The sequence below is a fragment of the Amblyomma maculatum genome, chromosome 3, assembly GCF_055883805.1.
Source record: "Amblyomma maculatum isolate TAMU_Amacu chromosome 3, ASM5588380v1, whole genome shotgun sequence".
Classification (NCBI taxonomy): Eukaryota; Metazoa; Arthropoda; class Arachnida; order Ixodida; family Ixodidae; genus Amblyomma; species Amblyomma maculatum.
The window spans coordinates 204,242,762-204,259,220 of record NC_139346.1 but is presented as its reverse complement, the minus strand read 5'-3'; the positions used below and the strand labels follow the sequence as shown (position 1 = coordinate 204,259,220).

Here is a 16,459-nt window from a genome sequence, read left to right as displayed (position 1 = left end):
CATGTGTGTGACCTTTATCATGCTTACAAAGTAATCAAGAAACGTTATGTAACGTTCTGACCCCGATGATGAAAGTTTTTCATTTCCGTTGGCGACCAACCGCTGCCTAAATGAGCGGTTAAAGTTGTTTGACCACAACGGTGAGCTGGTCTCCTGCCCCTTTTGCCATTTAGTTCATCGAAGATGAGCATTGCATATCGTCCAGTTTATAGATAACGAGCGTAGGGAGACAAAATACTGGCATCGCCTGTTCCCATCTCTTTTTTGCAGCGTTCTACCCCAGCGCCGCCTGCTCAAAGTATGGCTCAGCGCAGCCATGAGAGCCGCACATCTTTCTTTTGAATATTCTCTAAGTACACGGTGCGCCAAAACGTATTTTAGGTATCAATACTCCGACACGTTTATTTTCCACCAGCAGTCTACCGATGCTGATACGGAAAATGTATCGAAAGACAGCATGACACATACTTGACTTATAGTGCTTAACGCCCGAAAGCGACTCATTATAAGGGATGCCGCATTGGAAGGCTCCAAAAATTTCAACCACCTCGGTTTCTTTAACGTGCACTGACATCGCCCAGTCCAAGGGTACCTTGAATTTCACCTTCATCGAAGAGCAGCCGTCACGGCTGATATTTGGACCCGCCAACTTGGGCTCAGCAGAGCTCCCTAACCCCTGAGCCACCACGGCGGGTACATGTATACTACCGATAAAGACCATGCTTAAGCAACGCACCCACTGTATAGTTGCATTAAATCTGCACCTTTTTCGAAGGCCTCCGTGTTGATAAGAAATTAAATATTCTTCGTGTGATCTATGTCTATAGAAATAACTACGTGCATAACACGTGCCTATATCGCAGTCTTGATCAGACCACAGAGGCTGTCAATAACTCATCACAGGAAGTGCGACTCCGCACGTTCCACTGTCGGCGTACTTGAAAGGAGCTTCAAAGTCCATATAATTCCACTGATATATAAGATAGCAGTTATTCTGAAGCATGATAATTTTCTAGCACGTGTATCAGCCTACAGAGACCTTCAAGTTTATCAAGGTGCTATAGATATCGTCGAGGGTTTCACGGAAACACGTCTGGTCGGCTACAGACATTTTACTTTTATTTTTATCTCTACATACTGCATCTCCTACAGGAGGTATCACATCTACCGCAAATACGTACAAAACGCTCTAGAAATAAACAAAATTACGAGACCTGGGAGCACAAACTAAACCGCTATGGTTGAGGACATAACGAACACTACAAACATTTACTGCATGGGGAATAGTAAGCAAATGAACAAAGATATTATTAGTAAGTTATGACAAGCACAGAATTGTCTATTTTAAGCGAACGCATCTGGTAGGTAAATTAATTTCATGTTAAGTGGTACACGGAACGAAATTCTATTAACACATATTAGTCCAGTGTCGCCTTTGGGGAGATACTAAAAGGAATCAGAAATCAAGCTGAAAGTAGTGGAGCTACTTGACATTAGCGCCCAGTTTTGATTCAAAAAGAACAAAAACGATATTTAAAATATTCTATTGACGATTGAAGAATGAATTACAGCGTTCTCAATTAAATAGAGCATGAAAGTTTAGCCCTTTTGCTTGGTCTTCAAGCCATGGCTGCATTGCAATAAACAAAGTTGAATAAATGTTCAATCGGTGAGCACATAACTTTTCTAGAATAGATGGCGTTTTGCCAGAGTGATTTTAGAGAATCTAGCCAATAGTTAAGTCGGAACATTTTGAGTCATTTAAGCCGAAAATTTAAAGAACTTTTAGATGGAATTTGAGTCATATAGCCATAAAGGAGTTCAGCTTCACTTTGTTGTGAATCTGTTTTTGGCAAGTCCAGCAAAAGAGAACATGCGCTCAAGGAATAAAGTGAAAGAAAGTGGCAATGATAAAATTTTTCAATGCGCGTTGAGCCAGGTGGTGAAAATGGAATTCACCGTGAGTGCCCTCTTGCGATGCGGCCGCAGGCCACAAACTCAGACGTGTTTGATTTCATCGGTGTGCCGCTGGAAGGCAGTCACTTTGTCTATGCAAAGATTGCTCTTCGTAAACGTAAAAAAATAAAAGGCTGTGGGCAGAGATTCACATACCCAGGGAAAGGCAAATAAGGGCTGCATCATGGTAAAAACCACATCCTCCTCTAGGTCCGACCGAATTAGGCATTCGGCACATATTTCCGTGGCTCGACAATATTTTGGCATGGCTATCACCACGCTTCGCAACCGCTGGCGCCGTCACTGAGTTAAGCGTTTGCGATTCTCTTGGAAAAATTACTTTACATATACGGTGTTCCCCCGGTGCACCGCATCAGCCCGTGTGGTGCCGCGCGCGCGTATGTAGGCTCCCAAAGTGGGCGCAAGATTCCGTCGATACACACTATCCCCGCTAATGGACGGGGACGACTCGAACCCATCGTCGACCCCGAAAGCAGACGTTGGAAATAATTGGGCCTCTCTTATAGCGAAAGCTTCCCTACGATAGATAAAGCCGGTCTTCGCGTGGTCTTCAATTTGACTTTCATTGACCTTCAAGGAACAAAACAAACTGTTGCTATGCGGTTCAGGTGTCCACAGAAAAAACAATTAGAGTGTCTCTTAGATGTCTCTTAACAGGAGTCTTACGAAAGCCTACCCTTCTTTTCCTGTCATTTGACTCTCATCTTTTGCCTCTTATCGGCGTTCATTGCAGTGCTGCATATATTAATTGACTTGCAGGAAAGGTTGCGCTTCGATGGAGGCAAAACGAAGAGGCATCCGTGTGCTTAGCGATGTCAGCGCACGTTAAAAATTATTGCTGTTCCGACTGCAGGAAGAAGGAAAAGAAAATGCACGGGCCTGCTACTGGCTCTGTAGCTGAGCTACCTCCACTGCCTCGTGCGGACAGAAGAGAGAAATTAGAAAAGAAAGAAAAAGAACAGGGAGAGGAACTGACGCGCAACGCAACAGCCGTCGTCCACCACCGAAACGGTAGCGGGTGCAATGACGGTCTACAACAGATAAAAATTCGGTGGCATGCTAACCAGCGCCGCAAGCGACAGTCACATACCAGTCCTAGCCCCGTAAGGCCAAGAGCAGCCACCGTTCTCCCGATCCTGTAGGAAGAAGTAAGAGAAAATGCATCTGCCTGTTGGCCTGTTACTGGCTCTGCAGCTGAGTCACCTTCGCTGCCTCATGCGGACAGAGGAGCAAATAGAGAAGAAAGAAAGAAAGTAAAGAAGAAAGAAAAGAAGAGAGAGAAAAAGACGCGCATCGCAACAGCCGTCGTCCGCCACCGAAGCGGTGGCGACGGTGCAATGCTTCGGTGCAATGAAGGCCTACAAGATGTACAACTACCGGTGGCAGGCTAACCCTGGCCGCAAATGGCGGGGACCTGCCATTCCCAGCCCTGTAGGGACAGGAGCTGCCACCCCCATCCTTCAGCTTGGTTTCGCACCCCAAGGTTTATGACATTTACATCTGTCCTTTATGTGACATCGAACTTGTAGCTGGGGATAGAGTGGAAGGGGATGGAGCAACGCAAGGCATGGTGGTCTGTTACTACGGAAAAGGGGCCTCCCATAGAAATAAGGGAAGAATTTAGTCAATGCCTGAACAAGTGAGAGACATTCCTGTTCGGTAATTGAATAGTTGCGCCCGGATGGAGATAGCAGATGACTGGCATAGGCAATTAAACGGGAAACGCCATGCTGGGACTGGACAAGAATAGCGTCAATGTCATGGCCACTGGCGTCGGTTCGAAGTTTCGTGGTGCCGAATGGCGGAAATGGGCCAGGACAGGCGGAGCGGTGAGGACCGACATTAGGGCTTGAAAGGCACGATCTTTATCAGGGCCCCAAGAGAAAGGCGCGTTCTTCTTGAGGACAGCAGTGAGCGGATGGGCAACGTTGACGATGTTCTGGATGAACAATCGGAAATGAGAACACATGCCGAAGAAACTGCGCACATCAGTTGTGGAAAGCGGAGTTGGGAAATCATGGACGGCACGGACTTCCCCAGGGTCACGCTCGACTCCTGTGGTGTCAACCAAGTGGCCAATGACCTTTATCTGGCGTTGGTTGAAATGGGAGATGTCTAAGAGTTGTGAGAGGGCGTGGACGAGGTCTGGTGGCAGATCTGTAGCAATCATGGTATGATTTGTTTGTTTGTTTGTGGGGTTTAACGCCCCAAAGCAGCTCAGGCTATGAGAGACGCCGTAGTGGAGGACTCCGGAAATTTCGACCACCTGGGGTTAATTAACGTGCACTGACATCGCACAGCACACGGGCGCCTTGCTTTTTGCCTCCACCGAAAGGCTGCCGCCGAGGCCGGGATTCGATCCCACGTCCTTGGGAACAGTAGTCGAGCGCCGTAACCACTGCGCCACCCCGGCGGGGCGCAATCATGGTATGAGTAAGGTCGGAATGTGAAGTGGCCGAGAGCGAGGATGCGCAGTGATAAGGTCGGAGCTCGGGTGTGACAGCAGAAAGTGTGCGTTCAGTGATGGGAAACGAATCCGCTAGAGCAATGGCTTAGGCAGAGACGCTGAAGTTAAGAATCGGAAAGTAGGTGCGTTGGCGGCGACGACTGTGTGTGAAAGGATGACATTTCGCTGAAGAACAACATCAGTGATAGGGCAAATAAGGTAGGCGCCATCATGAACAGGGGGGAACGGAGACATGGGAACACAGATGGTAGCTTCGGGTGCCAGGCGAACAAATTCAGTAGCGCGGACACGGGGCTTCTAGAGGCGCTGTCGGAGCAGAGCGGGAGGTCCAAGTGTAGAAGGCCAGTGGAACAGTCGATAAGGCTAGCATGGGGGGCCAAAATTTCTATACCGAGAATCACATGGTGAGAAAAGTAGTCTAAATGGTGAGCAGCATACGAGTAGTCCGGTCGGCAATGCTAACACGAGCAATGCGCATTCCAGCGACAGCAGCTGTACTTCCATCGGCGACACGAACGGCAGAGGAAGTGGCGGGGGTCAGAACTTTGTTCGCCTTATACAAGTTGTGTATATATATAAGATCAGCGGCGCGGATATATCTGGCCAAGCCACAAGAAAAACCTTGCAAATGAACACCAAGACAAAACTTGAGTGGTAACTGACACACGCACTACTCGAACTTTTGCACTTTTTCCACGATTGTTTTTCAGCGACATCCACGGTTCGCCATAGGTCCGTCACGACGCATAGAATTATTAGTTTCCACTGCCGCCTTGCTGACCTACGGTCTCTGTTTCCATACTGTTCCTGCGCTAGGTGAAAGTATCACAATGTTGTCAGGATCTGCCAAATTGGGTTGCTCTGAGACGGGAGGTCCAGTTTGTGTCATTTTCAGAAGTGTCGGTTTCACCCTCCTCAAGTCATCTGATTTGTGGAGACGCCGGAACTGGATGTCATTTCGGCTGTCACCACTTCCGGTTCTGACGTTTCAACCAATCAGATGACTCGAGGTCAGGGCGCAAACAAAACTTCTGGAAATTAAGCAAACTCAGAATACGGGTACATGGCTTTTAAATTGCGAGTCAGGAATGCTACTCTTAGGCTACACAGGCACGTCCGTACGAATTGGTTAAAGCGGGGCTTTATACCTATGTCGGGTGGTCGCTTACGACCGGCAGTAGGCGGATAACGAAGTAGCTTGGGCGTGTTCGATAATAAGACTGTGTGAGATATTAGAGGCGCAAGCTAATGAATTGGTAATTAAAAATGCAGAGCCTGCATGAACGCGTAAGAGGAACCGCATGGAGAGCCGGAGACTATACCTCGCCATGAACCTAAAGGTGGAAGTTAAGTGTCTCTGGTAATTTTGTCATGGCTGTGGGCTATGTTCTATCCACGAGTGCAACGTATACTTGCTCCCCACTGCAGAACGACATCTTGATCCACGTCACTGTTTTCTGCTTCTGTGTATCCGAGGGGTGGGCTAATGTAATTGCTCATGCAAACATATTGCTTCTTGAGGTCTATAAAGTCTTCGTCTGAGCCGCGGAAACCGTGTTAAGCCCGTTTGAGGTTACGTTTCTTAGAAGGGAACCAGAGAAGGCTCCAAGGCGACGTGTGCTGAGCATTCCCTGGAGCAAGTCACACATCTAGAACCAGTTGGTCCTGGCGAGGTGTGAGGCGTGGTCTTTGGCTAGTTTTCTAATTTCTATGAACATCTTCTTGACGCAGTGGTGGAAATTTCACGATCTTCATACCATCCCCTTGAGGACTGTGCAAATGTGAAAGGGCTGAGAACAATGGCAGGTATCTCATCTGAAGTTTGGAGAGTTCTAATGACTTTCTTGTACAGTTCCAACTGCAGGGCGCGCAAATATTAGCACAATATAACCAGCATTTTGATATAATAAAACCCGCGTACTATGCAAGTTCGTTGGATCAAAAAAGTTCCTTGATATATACGGTAGCCTCGCGGACCTGAAAATGAGAAAAATCTTAATGAATATGTTTTAATATATGGCACATAGCTCCTCATTAAATGCAAGCGGGCAGTTAAAAGGTCTCATTTAAGTAAGCATACATTTGTCATAATCTCGATAGAGAACGGAACGCTGCATGCTGCACAGCAGTGCAATACGAAGTCGTGACAAGTCCTCCAGAGTAGAGCTGCCCCCATGGCACCCACGAACGCATGCTCGGCAGTCTGGCGCCATTGTTACCGAGTCATCTTGGTAGGTACGATACGGCTAAAGTATCGACAACGACCACACGTATCCTTCTTAATTCCCAGATCGCACGGTGCGTTTGCCCACTGGTTGACGTGGCAGCCGGGGAAGCGACTGCGTGAAATAGGAGCTCACCAGAATGAAGAAGGGAGCCACGACGGCCCAGCAGAACTTCCACCAGGCCCCCACGGGGAAGCCCAGCATCTCTTGGATGTCCTCGGAGAATCTTCGGATACCTGCGTAAAGTGAACAGTCGCGCTGGATGATGCGATGGCGAGAGCAGGCACAATTCCTATTCAAAAGCGATTCCCGTAAAGAGCTACATATAGTTCTCTGTTCAGGCACTTACTCTCGTCGCTGCAGCTATATGTTGAGAGTGCAGCTCGTTAAGGCAGCTGGCACTAAAAATCGAAAACTAAAACTCGTACCTACGTTCAGCAACATGGCAACACGGCCGCGTTGCTAAAGCACCATTGCCGCTGTTACTGCCTCCATAGCAGCCTGTCTTCAAAGCAACAGCTTGGGCACAAATTGCCACGCATTATTTATAGCGTTCTAAAATTGCAATTTTTCTATTACAGAATGATTCCAATGGAAGTTTCTTGGCTAAAAATGCTTGATGATGAATACCAGGCATGATATTTTAGGTATAGGTGGGAGTTCGTTGTAGTCTAACGAATGTTCAACCAAGCACTCTTTATACCAGCGCCTTCGAGGTGGTTCGAAGGTGCGTCACGCTAGTAAAATCGTTGACTCGTTTTCGAAATGGATGTACCACCCTTGGCGCTCTCGACTGCCTCTTTTATGAGCACCATTTATATTTCTCTTCTCCGTTATCACCTTGCACGTGCTCACGTCTCCACTCATGGCTGTATCACCTTTATTCGTCGATATCGGAAATACTGTGAGATAAGGGTGCTTAAACGACTGCTCACTGAGAAATCGAATGGAGCGTGCAAGCTGAAGTGCAAATTGGCGAAAGACACAGGGGAATACGACTGAGAACTTATAGGAGCCTCTTGAAGCACCGGATGATGGACGCGGATAAAGAAATTGCACTTTTCGCTCGTACAGGGCCCCGTGGTTTGCATAAACACATATTAACGCTTACGTAACAGCAGTAGATCATTTCGCCGAGGTACTCAAGATGTGAAATGTAACGACTGAGACAAATACGACCACGGTGCTTTGCCATGAGCCAGTGCACTGCCAGTGCTTGAGTAGCAGACCATTTCAGTGAGGATGAAACACACCTAGGCTTATGGTGATGTTAAAGTGTAGAAGGGATTAGAGTTGCTGTTACAACTTTGCGGGAAATAAGTGAGGAAGGCAGAAACTAAATTTAGGACAGCGCAGACTGCCATGTAAAGGCAAATGGCGTTTGAACATTCAGAGAAAGAAAGAGCGCAGTGGACTGGAGGAAGAAACACAAGTTATTTATCAAATTATCAAGAATAGGCATGAGCAGGTCAAATAGTGTCCCAACTGGCTGCATTACAATAGCAAGGGTGACGGAAATCAGCTAGAGGAATGAGACTGCAAAGTTTGCTGGGATGAGGTATGCGTGTAACTGGGTGCAGGGTCAATCGGCAAAGGAGAGGAGGCGTGCAGGAGGCGCATATTCATGCTGTTGACGATTGCACTGACTGTTACTATGCCTCAAAGACTCCATTTCCCTCTAACAAATAAAATTATCTGTGGTTGAGCTTCTGGTTAAACCTGGAGTTACGCGAGAGCTATCTGCATGGCTACGCTTAGGCTCGGCTTGAAAGTAAAGACATGGCTTTTGCACATAGTAGTTTACTCTATGGTTTCAGCTTTATTTATGCCTAGGGGGCTCTTTTGACCACCAAAGTGCGATGAGGCGAACGTATCTATCGCACGGGGGTCCGAAGCCCTCCACTACGGCACCTCTTTCTCTCTGTTTTCACTCCCATCTTCGCGATGACGCTATATACGCTATAGAGATGACGCGATAGCACAGTGACGCGATAGCGTAGCGTAAGCTACCAGCCAACATATAAAACCCGGCTTTAACCGAGCCGTATGAACGTGCCTGCTTGGCCTAGGGATAACGTGAAAGCTAGGGTTTTAGCTGGCTGATTGGGATATCATCCTTCCATATGAAAGGAGAGTCCCGAGTTGGCAGCTCCTGCCAAACGTAATGTCAGGAAGCCCTACGTCCAGTTAGTGCTCGGCCATTTTGTTGTGTCCTCATAAAATGGCGCATACCCACAAGGGGGCTTGCTACGACCAGGCGGTGATGACAGTTTCCGAGATTCCATTCCGTAGAACTGAGAATTTTGATAAAATCCGGTACACTGATAGTGATGGTTGAGGGTGGTGCATGGGCTTGCTGAAATTTCTTCTTCTTCTTCTTCTTCTTCTTCTTCTTCTTCTTCTTCTTCTTCTTCTTCTTCTTCTTCTTCTTCTTCTTCTTCTTCTTCTTCTTCTTCTTCTTCTTCTTCTTCTTCTTCTTCTTCTTCTTCTTCTTCTTCTTCTTCTTCTTCTTCTTCTTCTTCTTCTTCTTCTTCTTCTTCTTCTTTCCTTTCTTTTTCTTTCTCTTTTTCTTCTTCCTCTTCCTCTTCTTTTTTTCCATCTTCTTCTCCGTCTTCTTCTCAACGGCTCAAGGTTAGTGTAACCAGGGCCAAGGTGCGACCACGACGAAAGTGCGATCAAGGCGAAGAGGCGAAGCTACTGTAGTGGTAGCTCTCGCTACAAAAATAGTTACAAGGGTTCAACGCTTCTGAACCAAATATTGAGCGAAAGCATTAGCTGCGGGTGACCGAGCGTCCTTCTTCTTCTCTTTTTCTTCTTCCTCAGCCGACATATAAAGCCCCGCTTTAACTAAGCCGTATGAACGTGTCTTAGTGGCCTATAGGAGTAACGTGAATGCCAGGTTCCTAGCAGGCTGAGTGTGACATAACCGTCCCATGTGAAACGAGATACCCAAGTTGGCAGCTCCTGCCAGCCCGTGTGTCACGGAGGGTGGGACATCACAGCGTCACGTGGGTAAGACGTGGCTACCACCGCGCTACGCTGAAGGCTCGAAACTAAGAGTAGTATCGCTTTCGCAATAAAAAAAAAAAAAAGTGCCTCTTTATGAGAGCCTTTAGACGAATGGAAAACTACTGATCCGTGAGTGCGGCCTAACCACATCTCGAACGCGCTCAAGCATTTGTGAGAGACATACTTTTCTGCATCGATGTTAGAATCGAATGGAGCGTTAACAGAGCAATTACTGCCGCCTGGTGAAGCGGTTCGATCGGGTTACGACTTCCATGCATGTCGACAGGGCACCGTGAGAAAGGAAACCAGCTCACCGTAGATCCAAGAGACGGCCACGGCCTCGAAGAAGACGGCTATGAGGATGGAGTAGCTGGCTGCGTAGCGGTCGAGCATGTTCACCACGTACACGCCGCCCTGGGAGCGAATTAGCCAATCAGCCAAAAGTTCTCACTCCCACTCTTACTTCCTCGCTTGATTCTTCAACAGCGCGCGGCAAAATAGTGACACTCAATGCTGGAGTTCTCCCTTCAACCCTGCGAAAGAGCTTCGCCAGTGCCTAATAGAATGTACATTGGCCAAAAACACTTCGGGCGATCTTTGAATTCGTGTAGGCAGGCGTTTAGCACACCACCGAAGCTCAAAATCTGTGGAGCGTGCCGAGGAATCTCATTTTCTCCCTTCTTGACCTCGGCAGCTTCGCAGATGCCTGAGGTACGTAGCCGACTGCACTGTTCAAAGGCTAGCCCTGCCGCCTGGAAACTTGTGACGACCCCATAGTTGGCTTATTGCTGTAAAAATGCTTTCCATGATTTGCATTATCCCCAATTTATTACTCTTTTACTGCGACGAATGGGTGGGAGGTGCGGCTTTGATCCAAGCGCCAGGGACAACCCACTGGTTTTCAAAACGTGCAGACATTTTCCTTTAGTCTTTCAACTGGCTGCGAAATACTCGAGAAAAACGATTATTGGATCCAGAGGTCGTACGTACCCGGCAAACACAGCAGCTGCGGCGCTAATTTGGACTATATGACCTTGCGCAGTTAAAATCTAAACATCACCAAATGTGTGGCCCGGAAATGTTTTAGGGTCCTACGCCATTTTCAAATTAGCGCAGTACAGACTGCGGACTCATGATTCCTCACTTGCGGCAAATAATGTGCACCAGGCCAGTAATGTGCTCTGTGCATACTGTAATGAAGTCTCGGACCCTGGTGGGACTGTGGCTCCCATAAATCGAAGAGGAGGACCAGCAGGTTTTCATTGGTACCCTTAATTTGACTTGGTTTTCTAGAGATGGGACAGACACATAAGGTAAACTGAGGAAAGACCTCACATAAAATAACAAAATAACCAGTGCACTGATGCCCGCGACATGCTTAGAGCAGCCGAGTAGAAGCCGGGTGGTGGTCGTCGCTGCCTTGAGTCCCCCTTGGCATCATAAAAACGTTTTTTAAACACTTCTTCAATCACTCTAGGAACCTTTTTTGAACTAATCAGAAGTGATCTTACGAGAGCCAAAGAAGATTTCGTAAAACTTCGATGAACCAATTGCACGCGGCGCTCACGAGTGAGTTTGCTTGCAACCGCTGCGTACATTCCACGCAGTCATTCACGGTTTTCCACAAACTCAAAATAAGAGTGGAACGACAATAAAACACACAAAAGCGCAGTTTTCATCAGATATATGGTGAAAAGCACAGATACAGGGCAGCATCTCAGCTGTGCTAGTCTTACACATCGTAAAAATTTGCTGGCAACCGTGACAGTGCTTTTAGGTTCTTCTCGACTCTTCAGCAAGGTGAAGAAGTGCACCGGTCACTGCATGCCTCGAAAGGGGGGGGGGGGGGGGGGGGGTAGAGGTGGATGCAGCATGACTATTACTGTTTACCAGTGGTAAGCTACGAGACTGTTGGTAGCGCAAGTGCTGATACATATTGGTGCCAGTGGTCCTTAAGTGAATTGATTATAAAAAGTCTCCAGGCACATGACAAGCGTTGCACGAAGACTTCGCTCGAAAACCTTGTCGCCTGCAGGCCTTCTTCACATACACGGAGTGACGTTATCCACAAGTGCGTTATCGTCTTTGTTTGGCGACGCTCTCGAGTGTGGAGGACGCTGTGACAAGACTTCGGAAATGCATCTGAACTTACGCCGTGACATTTCCCCTCCTAAATACTACGTGGATCTCAACATGAGGGGGCTGACTGCATGTAGTCGACGGTGTAGCCACATTTGCGAGCGGCCATTGCCTGAACATGCAAAATGCGCATATAATTTTTATTGGCTCACACTGTAGCGTTTTTCGCTACGATATCACTTCTTTCTCAGCGCTCATGAGGCACCCAATCAACGCGGAGGACATCACTGATATTAACTACGGTGTCTCTTAGTGGTTTTACATCCAAGCCCTTGCTAATTTCTTTTATTTGCCGTTGATTTCTCACAGCCCTTCTTGTTTGCTTTATATTTTGCAGTGCGTAGAGCGTAATTCCGATGCCTGTTTGAGGCTGAAATACGAACAGCTGCTGCGGTGAGGGCGTCCATCATAAAAGACAGTGTATACCTGTGTGCAGCTGGCGAGCCCGATGATGTAGTAGAGGGTGAAGAGGCCAGCTACGAACAGCTCCCTGTTCCTCTTCACAAAGGGGTACTCGTCGCTGAACCCCGTGATGATTGCCTCTGAACCGCCGAACTGCGCCCGAGAAGCACATCACAGAGTTACGAGCTCAGTCACTGTAAAGCGAGATTTCTTCAGAGGCACTAAAAAACCGCGACTTCCCTGGCGTGTCAATTTGTAAAGTAAAACGCGGTGTACAGGCACTGTTTGTGGTAAGTCGCAGTTAATGACGAATCACCTAAGACTAATATTTGTATAGAAAGTGTGTTGTTGCCTTTCATTTGTACACAATGCGGCTTACGTTTCTTTAACTTTCAAACGCAGCCGGCGTCAGAATGCCCACCGAACGGGCGCCTGGGATGCAACGATGTCGCCATGGTATAGACCCGCGTACGCTCGTACAAAAAAGGTTGTTATCTGCCGCTATCGCGACTTGAGCAATTGCGAAGCCTCCTGTGGACTTGAACATATTGTCAAGGCAAACAGAGTGTTCATGCACGAAGCGACGTAGCTGCTGGTTACTTGTAATCAGTAAACTCAGTGTTCCGTTACCACGTTCAGGTAATTTGGTTGCAATTCAAAGAAAAATGTCACTCAAAAAACAAACCTCCCAACATAATGTGGCTGCAACTGATGCTGGGGTGTGGGGATAAAAGCAGCCTGAAAAATTCGCACACAATAAATGCGTGCGCTGGCAGCTTGCACGAACCCCTCAAGCTGTGCAACTTCTCTTCGTCGAAGGTGTGCTCGCCAGCGTGAAATGGATTGAAGGCAAATGTACATTCTAAGACTGCTCTCTCTCGAAGCCGTTAACTGGTATCCAGAGGAACGCACCTGCTTTCGAAACATATAGTCGGAGCTCCCTAAGCACCCTTCTTTAACACACGTATACAGCCCCATGCCAAGGCGCGCAAAAACGCGAAATTAGCTTTGAGGCCGGGCCGCCGCGGTGGTGCAGTGGTAAGACGCCCAACTACTGTGCCGGAGTTCCGGGTTCGAACCCGACCGCAGCGGCTGCGTTTCAATGAAGGCGAAACGAAGTGGCGTCCGTGTGCTGTGCGATGTCAGCGCACGTTAAAGATCCCAAGGCGGTCGAAATTACTCTGTAGCCCTTCCACTGCGGCTCCCCCTTTCTTTATTTCCGGAAACTTTCACTCCCACCTTTCTCCCTTTCCTTACGGCGCGGTTCAGGTGTCCACAAAGTAAGTGTGACAGATACTGCGCCTTTCCCTTTCTGTGAACCAATTATTATTACTATTAGCTTTGAGGCCGACTCTACCGAGTGGAGTAAGGGCGATACAGATACCGGGTCGAGTAGGCCGACCGAGCTTGAAGTCATTCTTGTCGGGTCTATACTAGGACCTTTGTATGAAGGCTCCCTGTCGGGCTGAGATCGCTGCTACATCTTTCGTCGAGCAAGCGAATCACAAGCAGGCGGGAGAGGAGAAAAGCGCAGAGGAAAGCTGAAGGTTCCGGACTCGCGCCCGACATTCGCATACCCCCTACCCGCCGCAGTCTGGCTGTCTGTCCGACTCGACGGTTGGTTAGCTCCATCACATAACGTATACCGCTTTTTTTTGTCCTTTTTTTTTCTTGGAAGGTTAAAAATTTGGAAAGAAAGGTAAATGGCTCTAGATTTCCTTTAGGCATGTAGCTATATATTGATGGCTACGTCGAACCCTAGTAAAGAGGCAGCAAGCTTCAGTTAGTTGACTGAATAGCTAAATGCGTTAATTAGCATTCCTTATCCTTAACTCAGTGGGTTGTTGTATTAGCAGAATTGCAGCTCGTCCTCCAAATAGTATAAATAAGAAAAAAAAATGTCTGAAATATTGTAGCGCGCGTTTTAAAACCCACAGATGTCAGCCTGATGGGCGGCTTCACATCTTAACACAGCTCCAGCCGGCGCGTTCAACGTATATCGCTCTACCTCGACGTTTTGAGGCCGGATCGCGAGCTAAATGACTGCGCGAATTGGGTATCAACGCGCGAACTGGGTTTATCAGCGAGGCCGCGGTCGAGGCGAAATTTACAACGACCTGTCGCGCGCCTGCCTGGCTCTAAGGTGATGCCAGTAGAGGAGCAAAATCTCTGAGGGCATCGATTTATGTCACACACGCTGTGTTACGGCTTGAAGCCGCCTATCAGGCTGACATGTGTGGCCCTTGCAATGCGCGCTACATGATTCGTAAACAATTTTTTTTTTTTTTTGCGGCTGTGCTATTTGAAGGACATGCTCCAATTCTGCAAATACAACATACCCATTCGAATAAAAAGTGATAGTTATTAAAGTATTTAGTTAATTAGTGAAATATTTAGGTGTCCACGGTAGTCTCCTAATAAACCAAGCGATAAAAATTAATCTAAAACCTTCTATAAAAAACCCGACAAATGAATGCGACAACCGATTTTCATCCGATATATATTAGGCCGTCTCGAGCTGACTTTGTCGGCATCACGTCACGTAAACGCCCGACGTGACCTATATATTTCAGACTTAAGGCCATGCGGCTGCTCTTAACGAACCACAAGTTCAGCACTATATAAATGTGTGAGTTAGTCTGTCTTATGTGCATGTTTGTTCAGCGTTTTCTGTTTTGATGTTTGGAAACTTTGTCAGATTCAGTTCTTAGCGAAGACACTTCTAAACGTCGTTTGAATAAAAACGAAACAGAAGCCTACCAAGCAAATGGAGGTTCCTCTACACTGTGAGATGCGAACGTATGCAAAAAAAAAAAAAAAAATTGGAGCAACTAGGAGGGGGCGGTCCGTTAGCTCACCGAGCTGTCCAGTCCGAGGGTGAGCAGCATAAGGAAGAAGATGATGGCCCAGAAGGTCGAGCCAGGCATGGCGGCGATGGCCTCGGGGTAGACGATGAACACAAGCCCGGGACCTGCGCGTATGCTGTCCAACAGTGCCCCTCCCCACTAATGGGGGTAAAACTCTCGCGAAATGCATTTTCTTCTGCAGAAGCAGCCATTCCTAGTACCACGATCAATTACTAATCGCGGTTCCGAAACGCTGTGGAGTGCTGTCATATTTGGAGGTCCCTCAGTCAGACCCGCACCGCAGTGCTGACGTATATGTAAGTAGTATATGGTGGCGTATCATGCAAGGGGCAACTATGTGAGCAATGCACAGCGCTTGCCTTCGGTTGCCACTTTTTCAATGGGGATGTCTGCCCGGTGCGCCATGTAGCCCAGCACACTGAAGATAACGAAGCCAGCCAGGAAGCTTGTGGCGCTGTTCACCGCGCTCGTCAGAAGCGCGTCCCTGCGTGCGTCAACGAACGGGTTAGCTCGTCAGATCAGTGATCGGAATGGTTAGGTCGGCGATCGAAACGAGTAGGCACATGAGCAAACACACGACAGCATGGGATATTGAAGAAGGAGCAAATATATATTTGTCACTACTGACTGCCAGTGGCTAAGCAAAGGCTGGTTGCTGATGCAGGGCAAAAACTAAGAACGAGACCGAGGGAGAACGCGCAGAACGTCTCGATAAGCAATGGTGTGAAGATACAGCTCGACGGGTTCGCCTCTGGAGGTTCATCGACGACGAGGGACAAGGAGGTCTAACGCGTCTCTCGCAACGTATATCCTGTCAAGCCGCAGTCAATATTTTGCATAACCTCATGGACAGTTAAGAGCCGATGTTTTGCAACAGAAAACCGAATTGTGCACCTCCATGTCGACATGTGTCTTCGCGCTTTCCGTACTCAGTGCCAATTTGCCCAGCAACATCCATGCTCGTTTAGTGAAGTTAGAACATACTGGAATAACAGCTTACTTACACAAAAATTTGCACAAAGTACATATTCAAATGCTAAGGCGGCCGAGCGCAGTGCAGAGGCAGAATAAAATGCCCGCGTGGTCGAATAAAAGCCCTGCATTAGGGCACACAGTTTAGTTTCACCCTCTTTCATTCGTTTCGTCACCGTCCCTTTCCTCATGATTGGGTCAACCTGAGGATTTTGTACCGGGTTCGAACCCGACCTCGGCGGCTGCGTTTCGATGGAGGCGAAACGAAGAGGCGTCGTGTGCTGTGCGATGTCAGCGCATGTTAAAGATCCCCAGGTGGTCGAAATTACTCCGTAGCCCTCCACTACGGCTCCCCTTTCTCTCTTTCCACTTTCACTCCCACCTTCCTCCCTTCCCTTACG

General features: G+C 47.9%; 1 protein-coding gene across 1 annotated transcript in view; it reads right to left on the bottom strand.

The window, feature by feature from the left end:
- Positions 1-16,459, bottom strand: part of DAT (Sodium-dependent dopamine transporter) — a 95,413-nt gene that overhangs the window by 10,785 nt on the left and 68,169 nt on the right. Inside the window, exons 7-11 of the mRNA XM_084599320.1 lie at positions 15,446-15,570; positions 15,078-15,190; positions 12,244-12,372; positions 9,993-10,092; positions 6,805-6,905 (exon numbers count right to left, since the gene is read on the bottom strand). Of these exons, the coding sequence (XP_084455446.1) occupies positions 6,805-6,905; positions 9,993-10,092; positions 12,244-12,372; positions 15,078-15,190; positions 15,446-15,570 (568 nt within the window). The remainder of the gene's footprint in view (positions 1-6,804; positions 6,906-9,992; positions 10,093-12,243; positions 12,373-15,077; positions 15,191-15,445; positions 15,571-16,459) is intronic.